General features: G+C 44.8%; 1 protein-coding gene across 2 annotated transcripts in view; it reads left to right on the forward strand.

The window, feature by feature from the left end:
* Window positions 1-16,449, forward strand: part of LOC134416523 (interferon-induced very large GTPase 1-like) — a 63,957-nt gene extending 47,508 nt beyond the window's left edge. For both annotated transcript variants that reach the window (XM_063153242.1, XM_063153241.1), the window contains one exon: window positions 7,511-16,449. In XM_063153242.1, coding sequence (XP_063009312.1) covers window positions 7,513-14,778 — 7,266 coding nt within the window. In that variant the 5' untranslated portion in view covers window positions 7,511-7,512 and the 3' untranslated portion in view covers window positions 14,779-16,449. The remainder of the gene's footprint in view (window positions 1-7,510) is intronic.
* The last annotated feature ends 2,797 nt before the right edge of the window (window positions 16,450-19,246 follow it).

Below are 19,246 nucleotides of genomic sequence, written 5' to 3' on the forward strand. Positions count from 1 at the left end.
CACTTATAGACTTCTCAAAGAAGGTCCCTGTTCGGGTGGCCACTTGTTGCAGCGTGTCCACAAAGAGCCTCTGTGAGCAACCTGCACTCCCAGAGCCTGGAGCACGCTTGCTTAAACTGCTGACGAATGAGGCGAGAGATGGGTCTTTGTGTGGAACTCCAGACGTGGTTTATTGCGATGAAGAGGGTCCAGGGACAGAGACAAAATGGTCTGAGGACACAAGGTTTTATATGGGGGGAAAAGGGGTGGATCTGAGGGTCAAAGGCCAATGGGAACTGAGTAAAAGTGGCACAGAGGAGGGGCAGCCAAATGGGAACCAATGAGGCAACAGGTGCAGAGTATTGCAGTAAGCCAGAATCAACACGGGTCAGGAGAGGGGAGAATGTTCTAGGAAGAGTACATATAAGGAAAAAATGTCAGTTGAACTAGGTGATTGCAATAAAACCTGTTGCATTAACATGAGCTTGCAAATGCTTATGGGTGAGACGATTGTATTCAGAAGAATGTCTCTCTTTGACCCTGGTCAGCTTTGCCCTGAGGTATTACAGTTCTCATGGTAGGTCCCTGGGCCTCCACAGACTTATCTTTCTGTTCCTGGGTCCTTGACATCATTTCTTGTCCTTTTGTAGCCATTTCTTGATCTGTAGGCATGGCTGCTACCTGCATCCCCTTGATCTCCTGAATAAGTTGCACTAAGCAAGGGATCACACTTGGTAAAAAGACGAGAGTTGCTGCAGCACATAACAGGAAAGAAAGCATTTGGTAATTACAAATTAAAAGAAAGCCACCAGGTAATTACAAAAGCATGTCCATTCCCATCCTTTCCATATTTGGACTGGTACCTGAGCTAACTTTCTTATTCCCTTTGTTATTGGTTTCAACACTTTTCCATTGTCATCTATTTGCAAACAGCAGTTTGAGTCATTTAATTTGCCACACACTCCCCCTTCTTCTGCTAATAGATAATGTAACACCATCGGATGCTGAAATTTTGCATTCCTCATCTGAGTGGATTGGCCAGTAATATCAAGTATCAGCAATGGACAGAGGCGAGGAGACTGAGTGGTGGTCTGAACCCGAATTTATTGTGGACTACATATGCTTATATACTATTCTAGGAATGCCAGTAATTTTCTACTACAACGACTGGGGTAATCATCGTATAAAAAAAGTTATCCATTTTGCAACACTTCTTGCTTGTAGAAGTTGATTCAATCTTCTTTCTTGATTCAATCTTCTTGAAATCTTCAAAGCGCTGTTTGTCCTTGCCATGGCACCCTGATTACCAAATCTTTAATGCTAATCAGGTCCAAAGTACAACAGTCAAGGGCTGTAGCTGTCTGGTTGGTTATTATTTCAAAGGCAGCTTGTAACCTAATTATACAATCTAAATTATAAATGGGTTCTCTGGCACCCAATATTAATTCATTAGGATTCCATGTGCCTGGTCCATTGTGTTGTTTGATTCACTCAGGAGGCCATTCATCTTTTCCCCACTTTTGGGTGCTCCCTTCAGCCAGGGCTTCATCAATTGACTCCTTTTCTCTAATTAGATCATTATATACCTTGATTCTTAACTGATTTCCCCGAAGTTGGGGTATCAGAAAGAACAATGGTTTAATATACACTACATAGCATATTCCTACATAACATATTCCTGACCACTTTGGAGATAATCTGCGAGAGGCATGTGAAGTGGTTTTGGTTCACCTATCCAAGTTTCCTGGACAATGCACCAATTCAATGTAGTGGGTTTAGTACTGGCCAAACACCAGTACACCCACTAGGATTATTTACTCATTTTCTGCTGTGAGATAAGGATTAGGAGGAGAGCAAAGCAGGCTCAAAACTTTAAAGGGTATAAAAAATTTTATTAACAGAACTAAAACAAGAAATGAGAAGAAATCAGAATAAACCTTCAGAATACCTCTTTTCCCCCCACCTCCTCTTTTCTTTCCCACTCACAATGTAGAGATAAAACCTGGGATATTCAGTCAGTTTACCATCTCTAAAATAGTCTTTTTTCAGTTCTCTTAGGGAGAGGAGTCTCTCTTGCCATGCCACGGAGACTCCTCCATAAGAAACAGCTCTTTGTGGCTTCAGTGCTACAGCAAATCAGCCACCTGGGAAAGAAAAATCTGTTTCCAGTGTGAAAGTCCCTCCCAATGCCTTGCAGCTTTCCCACAGCTGCTTTGACAGGCCATGTCAACTTATGGGGTCCTGTTTTAAGGATGAGCTGTTCTAGCATAAAAGCAAAAGCTCTTGTGAGAAGAGATGCTCACTTTTAAAAATTTAAAAGGTTTATTAAGGCCTTATCAAAATACAACAGAAGACTGAATAAGGAAAACTACAGTGCTGGGAACAAAAGATTCAACCACCATGCGCTTGCCTACAAAATGCATGCTCCGCCTTTTATACCTCTAGCTCCTCCCAAATGCTTGTCAATGACTCCTTCTTCCCTGTCTAGTGGTGGAGATCACTTTCTTACATCTTGATTGGAGGTCAAGTGTTGCCATAGTAACAAGCCAACCCTTCCAAATGCCCTGACTACTAAGGCATCCCATGATAACAACACAAGGGAGAGGGGAAACATAACTGTACCTCTACAAAACTCCTCTTAACATATACATAGTATTCACTCCTTAACTGTGAGAGTCAACTATCACATTACTCATCTATAACATTCTCTTCCTCCATCTCTGGGAAACAGAGGCTTTCTTCTTCTGTTCCTGGGGCAAGGTTTCTCATGTCTCTCATTTCTCTCTGTTTAAGCTTCTCATTGGATCACAGCTGCTTCAACATCTACTTGGTTCAACACGAATGCCTCTGTTCATGGCTGTAGTTAGAATGCTACATCCCCCCAATACATTACATAAGCTACAGGGGGAAAATAAGTGTGATATATCAGTCATATAGGCTTCACCATAGACTTACAGGAGAATTTCAGCCCAAGATTAAGGCATCTCTTCATTCTTCTCCTGTCTGGAATTTGACCCCTCTTAACTGACCATACTGGTGTCTCTATGTCATTCTCTCCATATGCCTTCACCATTCCTTTCCTCTGACTCAGGAGAAGATTGGCACCTGCAGGTGTATCTCTTCTTAAATGGGATTCTACGGCACTGGAACAATTAATCTTACCTGGGCCTTGCATTAGGAAATGGCCTTTTGCTGTTGGTCACATTATCTCTGCCGGGCAGTGGCCAGAGCTGTTCACAGTGGAGGATTTTTTTTGATGGCTGCACTGTAGGGGGAAGTGGCTAAGAGTTCAACAGCCAGGCTATGGCTCAGTGGCAGCGTGCCACAGGCTGATGGCTTCCCCTGCCTGGTACTTGTGGATGAAACTCAGCAGCAGCAGAATTTCAGCAAGTACCTGGGCTGGGGCTTAGGAGAGCCAGCCTGACCTGGCCAGCACTGCAGAAAAGCAGGGCCTGGCCCAGCCCCGACAGCCCTCCAAAGCAAAACCAGCATGCCTAGGTAGGGTCCAGGTGTCTGCTCAAAGGCTGGAAAGTAGGAGAGCTTTTCGCCAGGTTTGTTTGTTTTTAAATGCGATTTCACAGAGGCATGTCCGGACTTCTTAAGTGGTTTAACAAGGTGTCAATATTCAAAACTAACCAGGTGATTAGTTCTGTTGAGTCAGGAGTCAGCAGTCTTCAGAGAGAATCACTTCTGAAACTGATGGATTTTCTCTTTAACTAAAAACCAAGCAATGTTAAACCATGATAACATGTTGGCCACAAATCCAAAAATGCCCTTTCAGAGCCAGGTCCCATTGGCAAAGGGGCCTTCCCAATTTTCATCATTAATTGGTGGGTCAAAAGACTTGCTTGCTTTCTGGGCCGAGTGGTTCCCCAACAATAGTTGCCCCACCATAAGAATCACAGTATTTGCATTTCCAAGCTCCCACATGAAGTTTCCACCTGCAGTTACATCCCATATCTGTTCTGCTGGATCTGGACCAGAACTTATTAAAAAGAGTTCAAGTTCCATTCCAGTGTTGCCCCTTCCACTGACAGTCGCACACAACATGTGTCCTACTTGTGGAATTATCCTGGGGACAGCTTAAAAACAAGTGGTAAAAAATTATCTTTCCCCACTGCTTTGTAGCCTTCAAAATCCCTTCAGTAATTATGGTGGGAACACCTTACCCAGCTACCATTAGTGAGCTTAACATGCATTTGATTCCAGTTGCCTCAATATTTAGAACAATTGTAAGGAGGGTACTGGGGATCCAACGGTCTAAACCCAAAGATAAAGTCCAGTCACAAACACTTTTTCTGACATACACGTCTCCTGTTCTATTTAGATGATAAATGCCTCTTTCAGAAAAATTAAGCTGCCATGGACTTTCTTCCTCATCCCAAAATCCCATTCCATCATGGACGGCACTCAGGGTGCTGACCCACCATGTAGGCTCTACTGGGCTGGCCACCCATGGCCACTCTTCATATCCTCCTTGCCCTCTACAGACCCAACAATTATCCTTTAAGGGTAAAGGATTTTGCTACTTCTTCTTCTTCTTCTGGGACTAAAAAACTATTCTCCCATCTCTGGCTCAAACCTAACTGACAATATAAAGGTAAAATCATTAAGAAAAACATTCTAATGGTGTAATCTCATTTCCTAATCTAAATCTCATGTTGTCTTCCACACCATCTGCAGTGAGTGAAAGCACAGAAAGAACTCAACATAAAGAAAACAATGACAGTGAGGATTGGCCCCCAATGACTGGAGATCCGAGAGGAGGGATGCCCACACATCTATTTAAGCACGCACTCTGTGGGTAGTCACACAGGGTTTCCCCTGATGTCGACCTACTGGCTACGGCTCCAGTCAACTCCTGTGGAGTGCCAGTCACAGCCTCCCATCCCTCTCTTCCAGATGAGATGTCCAAACTTCTGGGGTTTTAGAGACCCTGATGCAAATGTGATGGGTCTATCTGAGTTCAGGTGTCTTGACAGCTGTTTCTGTAGTCAACAACACTTGGAAAGGTCCAAACCACTTTGCCATAAGTGGTGCTTCTTTCCACTCCTTAACTGCAACCTAGTCTCCTGGCTGGATGTTATGAGCAGTGGATGGCTTTGCACCGTTTTAGTTACACAAAAACCTTTTTCTACATCCTGGGTTTTGCAAAGGTCTATAATACAAAACATTCATCATACTATTATTTCAATGAGTGATAGATAGATGTTATATTCATTACTCTACCATTCCTATGAGCAATACAGTGCATCCTTAAACTGATAGATTATATTAACAAGCAGCTAAAAATAGTTGTAATTTGTACTATTTTTATATATTTATCATCACTAATGTGAAAAACACATATTATATTATATTATATTATATTATAGGCTTTTCACAAATAATAAAATTAATAATATATATGTTATGTTAGAAAGTTATCCTGTATTCACCTTTTTAAGTAATGTAGTAAATATAGTTTTTAAGTTATACCATAATATTAAAATAAACACTATGTGATATAAAATACTTTTTATACTAACTCAAAGAATAAATAAAATAACTAAGAAATTCTTCACATTAAAATAATGACAACAAAACACTAAAATCTCAAAAAAAATTGTTACTTCCTAATCAAGACAGTTCAAACTTCTTCCAGAATTCAAGGGGCCAAAAGATTAATTTACAAGATGAGGAGGGGAAGTTATTAATAAACAAAAAAATCTACTTTTTAAAAAGAATATTTAAATCATGTATGAAATATATGAATATACAATGAGCTATTGCTTTTAAAAATTAATCCTTTGTTAACAACGCATATTCTGGAGCAGAACAAAACACCCAGATCCACAATTCTTTACTTTTTATTGTCCTTTATTATCCTAAATGTAATTATCCAAATTCTTATTGCCCTAGTTGTTATTACTATTTTTATAACTATTTTATTACTGTTATTTTTTTAAAATTTTAACACAAGTGAATAATGTTTTTCATAACTAATAACATGCAAAAGCTAATACATAAATGCAAAAGCCAATATTATGCAATCATTTTTCACATCCAGTCACTCATTAAAGCGCACCAGGATGTCCCAGGCACAGCTGTGGACAGGGACAAGGTGGATTTTCCCCCTGCACTGGGGTGGGCCCCTGAGGGTGCCAGGAAGCAGCTCCTGGGAAGAGGCCGGAGAGGGGCGAGGGAGGGGCTGTGCTGGCAGCTGGAGCAGGAGCACAGCTCAGACCCCATGGGGGGCATGGGGGGAGTGTGTCTGGGGAGTGTGGGGTGCCATGGGGGGAGTGTGTGAGCGCTGCCTCCGGGTGCTGGGAGCAGCAGGCTGGGCCAGGCAGCGAGCAGGGCACCCGTGGGCTGGGCAGAGGGTGCAGGATGCAGGCAGGGCTGTTGGATGGGCAGAGGGGCTGTGCCAGTGCTCCAGGGAGCCAGGAATGGCCCCGGCTGTCTGCACTTGTGGATTGAGGAGTTCTGCTGGGAGGATGTGGGCGATGGTGAAGGCAGCACCTTGTCCAGGGCAGGTTGTGTGGCTGGGTGAATCTGTGTGCGTTTCTCTGTGTGTGTGCGCGTCTGTGTGTGTCTGCATGTGTATCTTCAAGACTTTGTCTCTGTGTCTGCATGTGTGTGCCTGTGTCTGTGTCTCTGTATTGTCTCTAGGATACACACTCAGCTACAGGGTTGATGCTGCAAACAGGAAAGCAACAGGCACATCCAGGGTGCTGGGAAGGAGACCCTGGTGAAGCAATATGCAGAATAAATAGACTCCACAACCTGATGTAGTTATGAAGTGGGTATATATTGTCAATGCCTGCCAAAAGCAAGATACATCTTTTGAAAACTTGTGCCCTGAGCCTCAGTCTGACCCATACCTTTATTCACAAAGGTGTTCCATATGGAATACATTACACAACCTTTCCATGCATATTCAACCCCTGGCCGTGCCTGTTCTCGCCTCACATGGTAATTGGATGCACGCCCTTCTGAGCATGCATTGTTTGCTCTAGTGGTCACATGGGGGTCTCTCGGTGGTCTCTGAGGCTGAAGATTGTGGTCTTCCTCATGACTGAACTTTTGAACTTTTCTCCTTCACGTGTGCACATTTGGTCCCTTGGTGATTATCTGAGTACATCTGTTGACCTTCATCAGCTTGGAGACAGAGGAGTCCCTTTATCTGGGTTCTTTGCATCCCTTAGTCTCCTCTGGTATTGTTCTTTCTGCAAGAAGCTTCAGAAATTTGCATTTTCCTATGCCCTGTACCATGGAAGAGGTTTCTATTTAAGAAACCTCTTCCATGGTACAGGGCATAGGTTAAAATTCAACACATAGTTCAACACTATAAACTTTAAATCCTTAATTCATAATGCTAACTCAAGCGAACTCCAAAAATCTCTGTTTCACTGCCACTTGTGCCATCCAAGGCCTGGCTCCAGCAGCCTGGTGGGAGCAATCCCCAGGGCTGTAGCTGCTGCAGAGCCTCTGCCAGTAGCCTGGGGCCTCTGAAAACACCTTAGGCAATGTCTCTGTTCTTCCTCCACAGCCATGGCTACACAGAAGGAGGATGCAAAGGCCCAGCTCCTGGCAGAGGCATTCCAGAAGGAAGGAACGGATGCTGAATACTTGCTGCCCAAACTGACACAGATCCTGGGAATCAACTGCAGAGAATCCCTGCAACATCAGGAATGTAAAGACTACTTCAGGCTAGAGTGTAAGTCAAGGCACCCCTGGGAGAAAAAGGCCTTCGAGAAACTCCTGAACGAAACGTGCAGGGAGATGCAAAAGCATAACTCAGAGATAACAAAGCAGAGACAAGATAAGGTCAAAAAAGCTCTGAAGTATCGGACAGAAATGCTCAACATCCATAGCCAGGATGCTCTGAGTAAGAAAGCAGAGACTCGGTGGCGAGCCATGGATATTCCCAAAGAGTTCTGGCCAGCACCAAAGAAACCCTTGACAGATATGCTGGAGAGCATCCAGAAGCAGCTGGAGCAGCAGGAGCAGTCAGCAGGCAGGAGGCAGAACATCCCTGACAAGGAGGTGCTGAGGAGGGCGTCAGGGGGACTGGCCCTGCAGGGCATCTACAGAACCAGCAGACCTGAAGATGTGCTGGCAAAGCGAGAGCAGCTCCTCAGGGTTCCTGAGGGGTTCCAGCTCACTGGTCCAAAGCACGGATCGCTGCTTGAGAGGAAGGAGTTCTCCTCCTCTGCGGAAGAATCCACTTTCACCAAGTCCATGGAGCAGCTGGGCTTCAGCATGAGCGGTTCTGTCTGGGGGATTAATCTGGGAGGGAGTGTAGATAAGAGCAGCTCCTCGCAATCAGAGGACACCCTCCAGTCCCACTCTGAGCAGAGCTACTTTTGCATCACCAAGTACCAGTACATCCCTCTGGCCTCCTGCTACTTCCAAAGGCATCAGCTTTGCCTCTCGGATGCAGCTCTGCAGGAGCTGCAAGGCATGGAGGAGCAAGTTTTGAGCTTCAGCTGGGAAGAAGACAAACCCACCTTGGTGAAGATGTGTGAGAGCTTCTTCAGCAGGTTTGGCTCCCACATAAACCAGGGTCCCATCCACTTTGGGGGGATATTCTGGTGGAAGGCATCTACAGAAGGATTCCAACCTGAGCAGCGGGAAGAGGTGAAGCGACAAACATCTGAAGCACTGAACAGCTTTGATGGGTCCAGATGGGGTGGCTTCAGGGCCAATGTAGAAGGGACCCAGGATGTTTCCAAATCCAACTCAAAGGCTTCTGTCCTGAGGAGAGCTGGAAAGAGTTCTCATACAGCAATTCAGCTCTATGTGGCCAACACAGGGGGCCCAGCAGACACAGCTTCCCTTCCTCAATGGAAAACGGGGCTCGTGTCTGATAACACAACGTGGTGCGTTATCGACCGTGGCTTTGAGCTGATCCCAGTGTGGGACATCATCCTGTACAATCACTGTGGGGATTTTAAGTCTATTCTTCAGATGAGAAGAACCCTCAGGGCTGGGTACGAAGCGCTGACGAATCAGAGTATTGGCACCGTTTTTGGAGAGAAACAGGGCAGTGTAGTGCAAGAGGCCAGAGATTTCATGGCAGCTGTGAAGGCCTGGGAGGTGACAAAAGTGGATGAAAGGAAGCTGCTCATGCTGATGGAGCTAAAAGATGATCTGAGTGCAAAAACCAAAAACCCCAGTGTGTGGATCAACGTGTGCCTGTCAGACAAAGCCCTGCAGAACTTCCTGGTGAACACTGTGCGGAGATGCCAGGAGTCACCTCCAGAAAACACCACCACTATCAAGGTAATGTTGAGGAGTCTCCTGGATCCTCATGTCTATTCTGTCAAGGACTTCCCTGAGGCTTCCTTCATTATGAAATGGATCATCAAGACTGAGCACCCGCTTCCCAGATCTCCCAAAGTCTCTGAGCTTCAAGAACTCATCAAAACACTGCAGCAAATGCAGGAGCATATCCATGCTGTCACCTGCGCACCAAGAAGCTCTGCTTCTGACGTTCATGAAGCAAAGATAGAAGCCACCCTGACCAGCAGCCTGGCAATTTATTCCTTACTCCAGTCTCTCCAGGAACAGGCTCAGAAGGACATGGAACTGTTGGTGCTCTTGATTGTGACGAGCACAGGATACCAGGTGGAAAGCAGCACTTTTCAGCACCTCCTTGGACACCCAGAAATTCACTACATGGCCAAGGAAATGGAAGTGGCACATGCAGAGTACATGAACCTGAAGGAGCAAGATCCCAACAGAGCTGAGGCCTTCCTCCTGCTGACGGGTCTGACTGTGACACCTGAAAGTCAAGAGCTGTCCCCTGAGCAGAAGAGGGAGCGTTTGGTTTTCATGGAAGATCACATGAAAGGCTTGTGGTCCACACGGATAAAGAATCTCCTCCAAAAGCACAGTGGAGACGAAGACTGGGATAGGCTGGAACAGGACTTGGACTCCTTGATCAATGGCTGCTTGGATGACAAATGGGATGAACAGAGGATGCAGAACATACTCAGCGACCTAGAAGACACTTTTTCAACACCCGAGGTTTCAAGTCAGTCCCAATCCAAGTCCGAGAGCTGTGAATTCAAAGAAAATGAAGCCATTGCAAACCAGGAGTTCCTCCAGCTGCTCCAGCACCTTGGATTGGAAAGTCACTATCCAAGGAAAATGGGGATGGGAGATTTCCACACCATCTCCAAGACATCTCTGCAAGACAGCCAGCCCAGCCAGGACACAGAACTGCCATTATACTTCTTGCAAAAGCTGTTAACCATGGATTACCGGGTGAGGTACCTGACTTGCTGGGAAAGGAGCAATCCCGGCCTTGTACCCATGCCACAAACCACAGAGCAAGAGAGACAACAATCAGACTCCTTTGAAAACTTTCTTAATAAGCTGATGGAAGCAGCTCCTGAATGTGCAAGCAGGGACAGCCATGTGCACCCCATGGACCTGCAGATGGCCATTTTCCATTGTGCTGATGACTTCCTGAGACAGACCCTGGCAACCAAGCTGGCGTTCTGCCAACTGGCGCTGCCTCTGCTGGTGCCCAACCCAAGCACTTCACGCATTGAGTTCCCACTCTACGCCCTCAGCCAAATCCAAAGGAGCTGGAAAGAGGTGGACAAGTCAGGAAAGCAGGCCCAAACTAAGACTTACAGCAACAAACTCATCGTTCAAGCACAGACACCCATCGTGTCCTTCATCCGCATTGGCAGCTCGGCCTCCTCTTCCAAGTCCCAGCTCCTGAATGCTCTGCTCAGCAAACACAAACACGACACTTTCTTCCACCGCCACTGCAGAGGCAGCACCAGAGAGCGTTTGCTGGTGGAAGGGCTGGTGGAGATTGCCTGGTACTGCCCCCGTGGAAGCTCTGATGACACCTTTGAGTGCTGCGTGGCTTTCTGTAACCTGCATGGAGATGCCAGGGATCACGGAGCACAGCTGCAGTTCCTGCAGGAGATATCTGCTGTCAACGTGGCTCTTGTGTCTGATTGGGAGCACATGGACAACAGGGGGAAAAAGCTTCTGGAGGACCTGTGGCAGTCACAAAGGCCTTTGGTTTTTCTTCTCACGGAAAAAGAGAACATTGCAGCTGGACAAGCCAGCAAAAACATAACAATAGGGATTAAAAACAGAAATGCAGCAGAACTGGTGGAGCAGCTCACCAACACAATTGCAAATCTCCTGGAAGGTTCTAATCCATGTTTCAGCCTGGATGCCTGTGTGGACAAAGCTCGCCAGCATGGATTCATAGTGGATGCAGATCAACCTGCGTGCGTGACAGCCAAAGCAAAGGCAAAGGAGCTGGTGGAGCTTCTGAAGAAAGAGAAGCTGTCTGAGATCAAATCCCGGCTGCTGCCACTTCAAGGAAAACTGTGGTACCAGTGGTGCCAAAAGGACAAAGAACTCACTCGCTTGCAAGAGAAGAGGAACAAGAGCATTGAGCATCATCACAGCCAAATTGAACATGAGAAGAAAGCAATAAGAAGAAAGCAGCTTGAACAAGCTTTCCCTCTCAACGCACTGATGAAATCATTCCTTGGATTTCTCCAGGCCCAGCCAGCAAACACCAAGAAATACTTCCTGCACTGGATGAAGGTCTTCATGCATGACCTGTCTTTTGGCTTGCTTGAAGAACTGAGGAGAGACTATCACAAGTTATGGTCTGAAATCCGTTCAAGAAAGAAAAGCAAGAAAAAAGCCATGCTGAATGCGGAGTTGCTGAGTCGCTTGGATGCCCTCTCTGATGAAATCAATGATTCATCCATCGGCCTGGAGCACCTCTTGAGAGAAGTAGGGCAGATTTTTGAAGCTCTGCAATTAATGAACTCCACTAATGACAATTTCGTCAAACTTCCAGAACTTGCAGTAGATCTCATGGTCTCAGGATACCCTGTGGAGTTGATGGATGGGGACGCTTCTTACCTGCCCTTGCGCTGGGTGGGAGCAATCTTTGACAGCTTAATTGAGAGGCTGGGGGACAAACGAGTGTTTGTGCTCTCCGTGCTCGGCATCCAGAGCACAGGCAAGTCCACCCTGCTGAATGCCATGTTTGGTCTGCAGTTCAACGTCAGCGCAGGGAGATGCACCCGCGGAGCCTTCATGCAGCTCATCCCAGTGGCAGAGGAGCTGCAGCAAGACTTGGGCTTTGATTTTGTGCTGGTGGTTGACACTGAGGGACTTCGTGCCATCGAGATGGCCAATAAACAGTCCCTGAACCATGATAACGAGTTGGCCACCTTTGTCATTGGTATTGGCAACATGACTGTGATCAATATCTTTGGAGAAAATCCATCAGAAATGCAAGATGTTCTCCAGACAGCTATGCAGGCTTTCCTGAGGATGAAGCAAGTCAATCTTTCCCCAAGCTGCCTCTTTGTCCACCAAAATGTGGGGGAAGCAACTGCCAAGGTGCAGAACAAGGAAGGACAAAGGCGTTTGCAAGAAAAGCTGGATGAAATGACTGTGGTAGCTGCTCAGCAGGAATTCTGTGATGTCTCCTCCTTCAGTGATGTCATCAACTTTGATGTGAACACCCACATTCACTACTTTGCTCACCTGTGGGAAGGAGACCCCCCAATGGCACCACCCAACCCCACCTACAGCCACAATGTCCGGCAACTCAAGAGCAAAATCCTCCAGGCTGCCAAGAAGCAGTCACAGCGCAGCATTTTGAGGCTCTCAAGTCTGAAAGATCGTATTGGTGACCTCTGGAATGCTTTGCTGAATGAAAACTTTGTGTTCAGCTTCAAGAATTCCCTGGAGATTGCTGTATACAGGAGACTGGAAAGTGCCTTTAGTCAGTGGACCTGGAGGCTGAGGAGTCACATCTTAGATGTACAGATGAGACTGGACAACAAAATTCGGAATGGGGACTTGCAGAATGTAACCACAGAACACCTTGAAGGGTTGGTGCAAGAGACAAGTGATGCCATTGAGAAAGAAGTGGAAAAGTATTTCAGGGAGGACAAAGACTGTGAAACACTGGTCCAGTGGAAATCAAGCACAGAGCTGAAGCTGAAAGAACTAAAAGAGACTCTTCTTCTTGAAACAAAAAAGAAATGTGAGAATCTCATTGAGCTACAGAAGGAGCAGAGGAAACTGGATGCAAGGAAGTTGGAATATGAAGATGAGCTCCTGAGAAGGAGTCGGGACCTGGCTGTGACTCTGAAAGGGAAGAGCCTCAGTGAGAGAGAACTGAAGGACAACTTTACTCTTGTCTGGAACCAGTGGATTGCTGAAGTCTCCTGTGCTGCTTGTCCTCTGGAACAGGTGGATATTGATGCAGAAATTGAAGATGTCCTTCTAGAGCACTTTAAGGAGCCGGGTATCCATGCACAGATCATGTCATTTCCCAGAGGCAAAGGATTTTCTTTTGATCCAGAGAAACACATCATGAAGAAAAAGATTTTTGGTGTTATCCCAGCTCCCAGGAGCATTTCCACTGCTGATATGTTCAACTTTCAGCACATCACGGACAGCATCATAACATGTGTGAAGGCAAACATTGCTAAGAAGGAAGAGGAAAAAAGAGATTACAGTCAAAATTATATTCATGAAATACTCAATGAAGTACAGAAAGGTGTCAACTCTGTTCCCAGCAATGCAACCTGTACTTTTAACAGAGAGTACTGCATCGATTTGTCTCTGTATCTGTGCACAATGGCAGCAGAAAGGTTTAAAGCCATGCACAAAGCATTCCAAAAGGCAAATGACCCAGTTGTGTACCTGAACAGCAAGAGAGAAGATTTCTTCCAATGTTTCCAAATTTCCTGCCAAGGAGCCACTTCTGTCACAACTTTTGCTGCCTCCCTTTGTGACAAGATTGAACGAGCTCTTAGCCAGGCAGTCTATGAGAGGACAGCCAAAGCCATAGCTGAGGACATGCAGGGCAAATTCCCAGATTTCCAGGGCAGCAGAGCCAATCTGGAAGTTTGTATCCTCAGATACCTGGCAGAACAGGAAAATTTTGAGTATTTTAAATGTTACATTATGCATCCGAAGGAATGTTTTCAGAAATACATTGCGATACAAGTTCAGCGTTACTGTTCAGACGAGAACAGGAGGCTGAAGAAGTTTTTAGATTACTCCCTTAATTATATCTATCAAAACATCCTGTCAGCTGTTTCTTTATCAACCCAAACTGTCAAAGACAGAAAAGACAGAGAAGACAAAGTCTCTCTTTGGCTGGATGAATTTTGTAGGCAACTGACAGAGGTGATCAACTTGCCCAGAAGTGACCTGAAGGCCATCGAGCACCAGGAGGTCACAGACATTGAGTTCCTGAGCAGTGCCATGGCAGAAGCTCTGGATGACCTGAGGGAAAGGCTCATGAAAGAACTGGCTGGTGCTGACCTGAGCTCATTTCCAAGGCAGCCTCACACCATCCTGGCAGAGCATTTTTCAGGGTGCTGGGAGCAGTGTCCCTTTTGTGGGGCTGTCTGCACAAACACAATGCAGAATCACGATGGAGACCATCAGGTGGTCTTCCATCGCCCACGAGCTTTGATGGGAACCATGTGGCATGGCACAGACCAGCTGGCCATTGATATTTGTTCCAGCCTTGTTACAACTAATCTCAAATTTGTGTTTGATAACAGCAAATGGATCCCCTACAAGAGATACCGGGATGCTGGACCTCCTTTTTCCACTTGGAATATTCTTCCTGATTCATCCATGCAGGCGTACTGGAAATGGTTTGTGTCTCATTTCAGGACACAGCTGGAAGCTTTGTATAATGGGAAATTTCAGGGCAAAGGAGAAATCCCTGAGGTGTGGCGGAGAATTACCAAGGAGGAAGCTCTGTCTGAGCTGGAGAAACGTTAGGCCACATCCTTGGGTAGGAAGAACTACAACAGCTTTGAGTTTAGGAGAACTTTGTACAAGGCTCTCAACATAATGCAGTTACAATGATGATGCTCTCAAACCACGTTCAGATAATAGCATCTAATTTTTCCCAAATTTGGTGAAATAAGGCACATTATTGCGGTCTTCACTCAGCAATTCCTTCGCTTCATGAAAAAGCCAGAATCCTCCTGCCTTCTTGCCATAAATATGTCCCTTGTCTTTGTCCTAGAGCCAAACCAAATCCGCTCCTTGGGACAATCGGCCTTGTGGCCAAGGCTGAGCCCAAGGGCAGGGATGGGGAAAGGCAGCACTCAAAGCACCCCTTGGATCAGCTTCGGTGAGACAAGAAGGGACAGTGCCCCAAAGGCAGTTTTCCTGCAGCAAGGACCTGTCCTGCTCAGAGAAATGGCCTGCAGAACCTGACACCAGTTCCACGCTGGCTGCAAGCTGGGCTGCTTGGCTTTTGGGTGTCATCCTTCCCTCCCTCATTGCAGCCTCCTGCATCAACTGAGGCTGTTCTCCCAACAGGAGCTGTTGTGCCTGTGGCCTCAGGAGAGCAGTGACACGACCGCCCCAGGCTCAGGCAGTGCTTTCACTCCCTGTCTCAGGGGTGCTGTGTCTCTGTCCAGGGGAGCTGCTCCTGCTCGGGTGCCTGGGGCTGCTGCCCTTCCCTCCAGCCCTCAGCCCCAGCAGGAGCTGCTCCTGCCCTTGGCCCCTCTGCTGAACAAAAGCCTTTGGAGTGCCCCATGTGGAGAATCCTGTCTTCCAGCACCTTCCGCAGCAGCCCTCAGGGCAGTGCTGGTGCTGCCCAGGCAGGCTGGTGGCACCAGAGCCGTGCTCTGGAGAAGGTGGCACCAGCTGGCTCTGCCCCAGGGAGCTGTGGGGGCTTTTGCTGTGCAGGTGCTGAAACCCCGCTGGCAATGGGAGGGCCAAGGCCTTCCTGGAGAGCTGCTGAAGGGCTGCTTCAGCCTCATCCCCTGCAGGCTCTGTGTGAAAAATGCATATTATGTCATTGGCTCTTTGCAAATATTAAAATGAACACTATATGTGTTATGTTGGAAAGTTATGTTGTATTAATCTCTTTTAAGTAGTGTGGTAAGTATAAATTTTAGGCTATAACATAATATAAAATAGAAACGATGTGATGGAAGATGCTTTTCTGACTATCTCAAGGAATGGTTAAAGCATCAAGAAATTCTTTATGTAGAGATAACAGTAACACGACACCAAAAGCTCCAAGAGAAGAATTATTGCCTCCTTATTGGGAAGAACCAGACTTTGAGCGACCAAGATGATTGATTTACAAGATGAGTGGGGGAGTTGACAATAACCAGAAAAGACCCTTTGTTTGAAAATTATTTTTGCATCATGTATGAGATACATGAATATGCAACAGGCTAATGCTTTTAAGGATTGATCCTTTGTTAGCGAGGTGTGGTTTTGCTTGGCAGAAAGAGTAAAATGCACCCAGATGTCTGTAACTCTTTACTTTTTATTGTCTTCTATTGTCCTACTCTGATTATCCAAATGCTTATTGCTCTAATTTGTTATTACTATTTTCATAGGTATTTTATTACTATTAAACTTGGAAAATTTTAAAACAAGTGATTGGCGTTTTTCACACTCTGCTAATAAAGGAGTTGATTTGGACTGCTCTGTGTCTCCTTTGTGTTCAGGGGAGCCGCAGCTGGAAGTGACTCCAGCTCTGTGTGCCACAGACAGGCAGGGGACAGGGGGGTGAAAAATACATATTATATGTATTGGCTTTTCGCAAATATTGAAATGAATACTATATGTGTTATGTTGCAAAGTTATACTATATTAATCTCTTTTAAGTAGTCCTGTGTTAATCTCTTTTAAGCAGTGTAGTAAATACAGCTTTTACGCTGTAGAATAATATTAAAATAGAAACTATATAAGATACTTTTTGTAACTAACTCAAATATTTAAAAATATAGCAAAGAAATTCTTCACATAATCCTATCTAGATAAAAACAACGACACCAAAATCCCAAGAAAATTATTATTACCTGCTTATCGAGAAAAATCAAACTTCCAAAAACCAAATAACTGAATTTACAAGAAGGGGTCGGGGGCAAGCTAAAATAAACAAAACCACTCTAATTTGAAAAGAATATTTAAATCATATATAAGATAAATGAATATACCATAAACTATTACTTTTAGAGAGTAATCCTTTATTAGAAAAGTGTGCCTTTTAGCAAAATACCAAACATCCAGACATCCATAATTCTTTTCTTTTTTTGTCTCTTATTCTCTTTTTTATCCCAATTTTTATTATCCTAATTTTTATTGTCCCAATTTTAATTTCTATTTTAATTACTAATACATTTTTAAAATTTTAACAAAAGTAAATAGCATTTTTTGCATTAGGAAAGACAGGCACCCGATGCCCACACCACACGTGACCATCTCCCATCTTTTCCCCTTATTTGAGATCCCAATCACCATCCACCATCTCCAGAGGTTTGTGAGCCCACTCCAAGCACCCCTGGAGCCGCAGGGGAGCCATTGTGGCCGCTCCACCTCGCTGGGAACCAGCAGCGCCCCCTGGAGCCACGGGGGCGTCACTGCAGCCTCTCTGCCTCGACTGAGCCAACAGCGCTCCCTGCTGGTTGTGGGTGTAACTACACCAAAGGGAAATTACTTGATGGGTGAGAAAAGGCTGGTTTTGGTTGGTGGTTTTTTGTTCCTCTTGTTGCTCTTTATTATCGATGCCTTACAGAAGGGATGGGACTACTGTCAGGCAAAAAACAGTTTTATTACACAGATAAACATCAGCCTCAAAATTCAACAGATTTTAATGGAGTAAACCGTCGGCCATTGGTCAAAGTAGTCACAAGTTTCTTCATTGCAAGGCAAAACATGACTTTCTCATCCAATGGAAAGTTGTCACAAAGTTTATTTTGTTTTTCTAACCTATCACCTTTACTTCATTCTGCTGCACTGTGGATACTTTTATCCAATGGGCAACTATTACACATACGCAGTTATACTCCTATTATAACATCTAAACTCTTAGCTTACTCTATACAAATGCATTACTACATTATAAAACCCTTCACCATTTTACCCAATGCAGTTTCTCACTTACTTAAGGCATATTCTTACTTACAACTATAGAAACATGAGTTTATAATTTTTCTGTTTCATGTCTGTGTACTTTTGTTTTTACATCAATTCAAGCTTCTTCCAAGGCTCCAAATCAAACCCTTCAGTGTCTGTGGTAGTTTCTATCTTTCCATTTCGTACAGCTGTAGTTGCTTGTCTTGTTATCTATATTTATGCCTATGTCTATGTGTGTGTATATATATATATATATATATATATATATATGTATATATATATATATATATATATATATATATATATATATATACACATATCTATATCCCTATCTGTAGATCTCCTAGTAAAGAACATATATTCCTTTTCCCACATCTTTGCCTAGAAGCCCAGTAATTCCAAAGTTATAATAATCTGGAGTGAGGGGTTCATCTTTCCATTCCAGGAAGTTTCTCACCTCCCTTGGTACACATCTCTGTTAAACTAGGACACTCCTATTTTTCCAGCTTCAAGACAACACTCTCATGTAGATCAGGCTGCATAAAATCTTTCAGGCTTTTTCCTCCCTGATAACCGCATGACATTTTTAGGTACTACACCACCATCCTTCTGCTGTACTGGATGATGGTGCTGTGAGAAATAAATTGACATACAATACTCCATCCCATTTTCCTACCCAGTGACAAAACAACATTAATTATAATAAAGTGTTATATATGAAACCATCATTTGGTTATTTTTCTTCATTGTCTAATGCATAAATTGGCTATCAATGTTTACAGTATTCAACCAATTGCTTTCCTGCCAAGGAATCTCCACCCACCCCCTTTCCCCAGTGTTTCAATTTACAGCACAAAGGGAAGTTCTTTAGAATTCCCCCTTCAACGGATTGACCTGATCCCATGATACAAAACTACAGCAATATAAAATTTACCATTCACACACCACAGAGCTTGAAACAGGCACCTGTGTAAGCTCCCTACACAACAGCCAGCACAGTTTTCTGCACCTTGGGAGGGAAGACTACTGCAACTCAAAATGTGCCTTCCCTTTACTCTTCCTTTTAATCCAATCCTGTGAGGATTTTCCACCATGATTCTGGACAAGTGCACCCTTCATCCCGTTTAGTAATGCTGTAAAATTCCAGGGGCCTTGCCCTGAACTCACCAGATCTAGAGAATGGAGGATCTCCCCAAAAAAGTATTTGGTAAGTGCCGGAGTCCTTTCAATCCTGTGAGACCACAGAGTGTCAGAAGCACTGTCCTGTCTGATTCACCAGAAACTGTCACCAAAAGAAGCCCTCCAAACCCCAGTGTGCATTAAGAAGCAGCATCACTTCATTGCAGCACTGGTTGCAGGG

This window comes from Melospiza melodia, chromosome 3 (assembly GCF_035770615.1).
Source record: "Melospiza melodia melodia isolate bMelMel2 chromosome 3, bMelMel2.pri, whole genome shotgun sequence".
In the NCBI taxonomy this organism is placed as follows: Eukaryota; Metazoa; Chordata; class Aves; order Passeriformes; family Passerellidae; genus Melospiza; species Melospiza melodia.